Source organism: Cebus imitator, unplaced genomic scaffold, assembly GCF_001604975.1.
Source record: "Cebus imitator isolate Cc_AM_T3 unplaced genomic scaffold, Cebus_imitator-1.0 Scaffold105, whole genome shotgun sequence".
Classification (NCBI taxonomy): Eukaryota; Metazoa; Chordata; class Mammalia; order Primates; family Cebidae; genus Cebus; species Cebus imitator.
Window position 1 is genome coordinate 6,101,724 of NW_016107420.1, and position 2,396 is coordinate 6,104,119.

General features: G+C 33.3%; 1 protein-coding gene across 1 annotated transcript in view; it reads right to left on the reverse strand.

Moving 5' to 3' along the window:
• ABHD18 (abhydrolase domain containing 18) overlaps window positions 1-2,396 on the reverse strand; it is a 66,305-nt gene that overhangs the window by 6,990 nt on the left and 56,919 nt on the right. The window contains exon 10 of the mRNA XM_037741738.1: window positions 90-468. Coding sequence (XP_037597666.1) covers window positions 90-468 — 379 coding nt within the window. The remainder of the gene's footprint in view (window positions 1-89; window positions 469-2,396) is intronic.

A 2,396-nucleotide genomic window follows, 5' to 3' on the forward strand; every position in this document is an offset into this window, starting at 1 on the left:
AAAATATAAAATTATAAAGTATTCTTTAAAATATTTCAGAAATATTTACACATTAGCAAATGCTCTCAATTTCATATAAAAATTAGTACCTGAGAAATTTGCTACGTGAGTACATTCATCCATGACTCCTTTCATAAATATTAAAGGTTCTTTCCGAAGATTGGTTCTTCTTTGTTCTTTACTAAGAAGGTGGTATGACTGAGGGTTGCAACTTGTATAACTACTTTTGCTGGTTGAAAGTGTTTGATTGAAGCACTCAATCTTAGAGGTATCTTGCAGTAAGAGTCTTTCTGATGTGGCACTAACACATGTTTTACTAGAATTATGGCAGTCAGCAGGTTTTTGGGATACAACTTGGTTTGTTATATCTAAATTTAAAGTTCTGGAAACCAGATTAAGGTTAGTTAGCTTGTCTGCACTGCTAGCGAAGCGTTTCACAAACTCTTGTCCCATTTTGAAAGAATCTGTCTGAATATATGAAAGGAAAGAAAACATTATTTAATATAAAATAGGGTTTTATTATCAACTTTGTTAAAGAGAAAAAACAAATGTCCATCAATGAATAAATGGATAAACAAAATGTGGTATATGCAAACAATGAAATATTATTCAGTCTTAAAAGGAATGAAATTCTGATGCATGCTACTAACATGGATGAACACTGAAGACACAGGACAAATACTGTATGATTCCACTTGTATGAAGTCCCTACAGTAGTAAGAATCATAGCAGCAGAAAGAGAATGGCAGTTGTCAGGGACTGGGAGAAGGGAAGAATGAGTAGTTTTGATCAATGGGTAAGTTTCAGTTTGAGAAGATGAAAAAATTTTGAAGATAGATGGTGGTGATAGTTGCACAATGTGAAAATACTTAATGCCACTGAACTATACACTTAAAAATGGTTACAATAGACAATTTTATATTGTATATATTTACCGTAATTTTTGAAAAAAACAAAGAGGTGTCAAAACTTAACTCAGGACTAAGATAAATGATTTACACTTTATTGCTGTTTCCTATTAAATAGTAAAGGGTATCATTTAGCATTTAGCCTGTATCTTTTTTTCTCCTTATAGTCAAAGTTTTGAAATCCATGATCTGCCTTAACCATTGAACTTCTAAAAGTCTTGCAACCGAGTAATGTAAATTCAAGCACAAGAGGACACCAGCTGTCCCAAATCCCTTTCTCTGGTTGAACTAACAAGAATTAAAAATTATCAAGGAAAAAAAGAAATATTGCCTATTAAAGTCTCAAAACTATATTTTAAGTTGTAAACACAGTTACGTGTTGCTTAATGACAAAATATGTTCTGAGAAATGCATCTTTAGGTTGTTACATTGTTGTGTGAACATCACAGTGTATTTACATAAACCTAGATGGTATAAGCCAACTACACACCTAAGCTATATGGTATAATCTATTGCTCCTGGGTTACAAACCTGTACCGCATGTGACTGTACTTAATACTGTAGGTAACTGTAACATAATTATAAGTATTTGTGTATCTAATCATAGAAAAGATACAGTAAGCCAGGCATGGTGGTTCATGCCTGTAATCCCAGCACTTTGGGAGGCCGAGGCAGGGTTGATCGCTTGACGTGAGGAGTTCAAGACTAGCCTGATCAACATGGTGAAACTGCAACTCTATCAAAATATAAAAATTAGCCAGGTATGGTGGGGGGCGCCTGAAATCCCAGCTACTTGGGAGGCTGAGGCAGGAGAATCATTTGAACCCAGGAGGCTAGGTTACAATGAGTAGAGATCGTGCCACTGCACTCCAGTCTGGGAGACAGAGCAAGACTCCATCTCAAAAACAAAAAGAAAAAGAAAAGGTATAGTAAAAATATGGTATTACAATCTTTGGACCACCTTGTATATATGGTTTGTCATTGACTGAAACATTGTTATCCAGAGCATGATTGTACAATATAATTTATGTAAAAATAAACTTTGTTATATAGTAACAGGCAAGTCAAAAGCAAAAATGACAGCCTGGGAAAATATATTTACAACTCACATTACAAATGGCAAATAACTTTAATTTATTAAGAGCTGGAATTGAATAATGTTTTAAAAGCCTAGAACCCCCAAAATGAGCAAAGGATATACACATAAACAGAAAACAAAATACAAAAATACAAACTGTTCTTAAACTTATAAAAACTTGTTCAATTTCCCTCATACTTAAAGTTACTTAAATTAAAACTATACCATTTTCCAGTGTTGGTTGACAAAAAATAAAAACAAGTTTGACAACAAACTGAATTTGTGAACTTATGGAGAAAGACACATTCCTGCTGGTGGTGTAAACTGACACAGCTAGAATTAGACAAAATCTAACTACATTACTATACCCTTGACTCAGCAATCATATTTCTTATTTTTTTTTTTTTTTT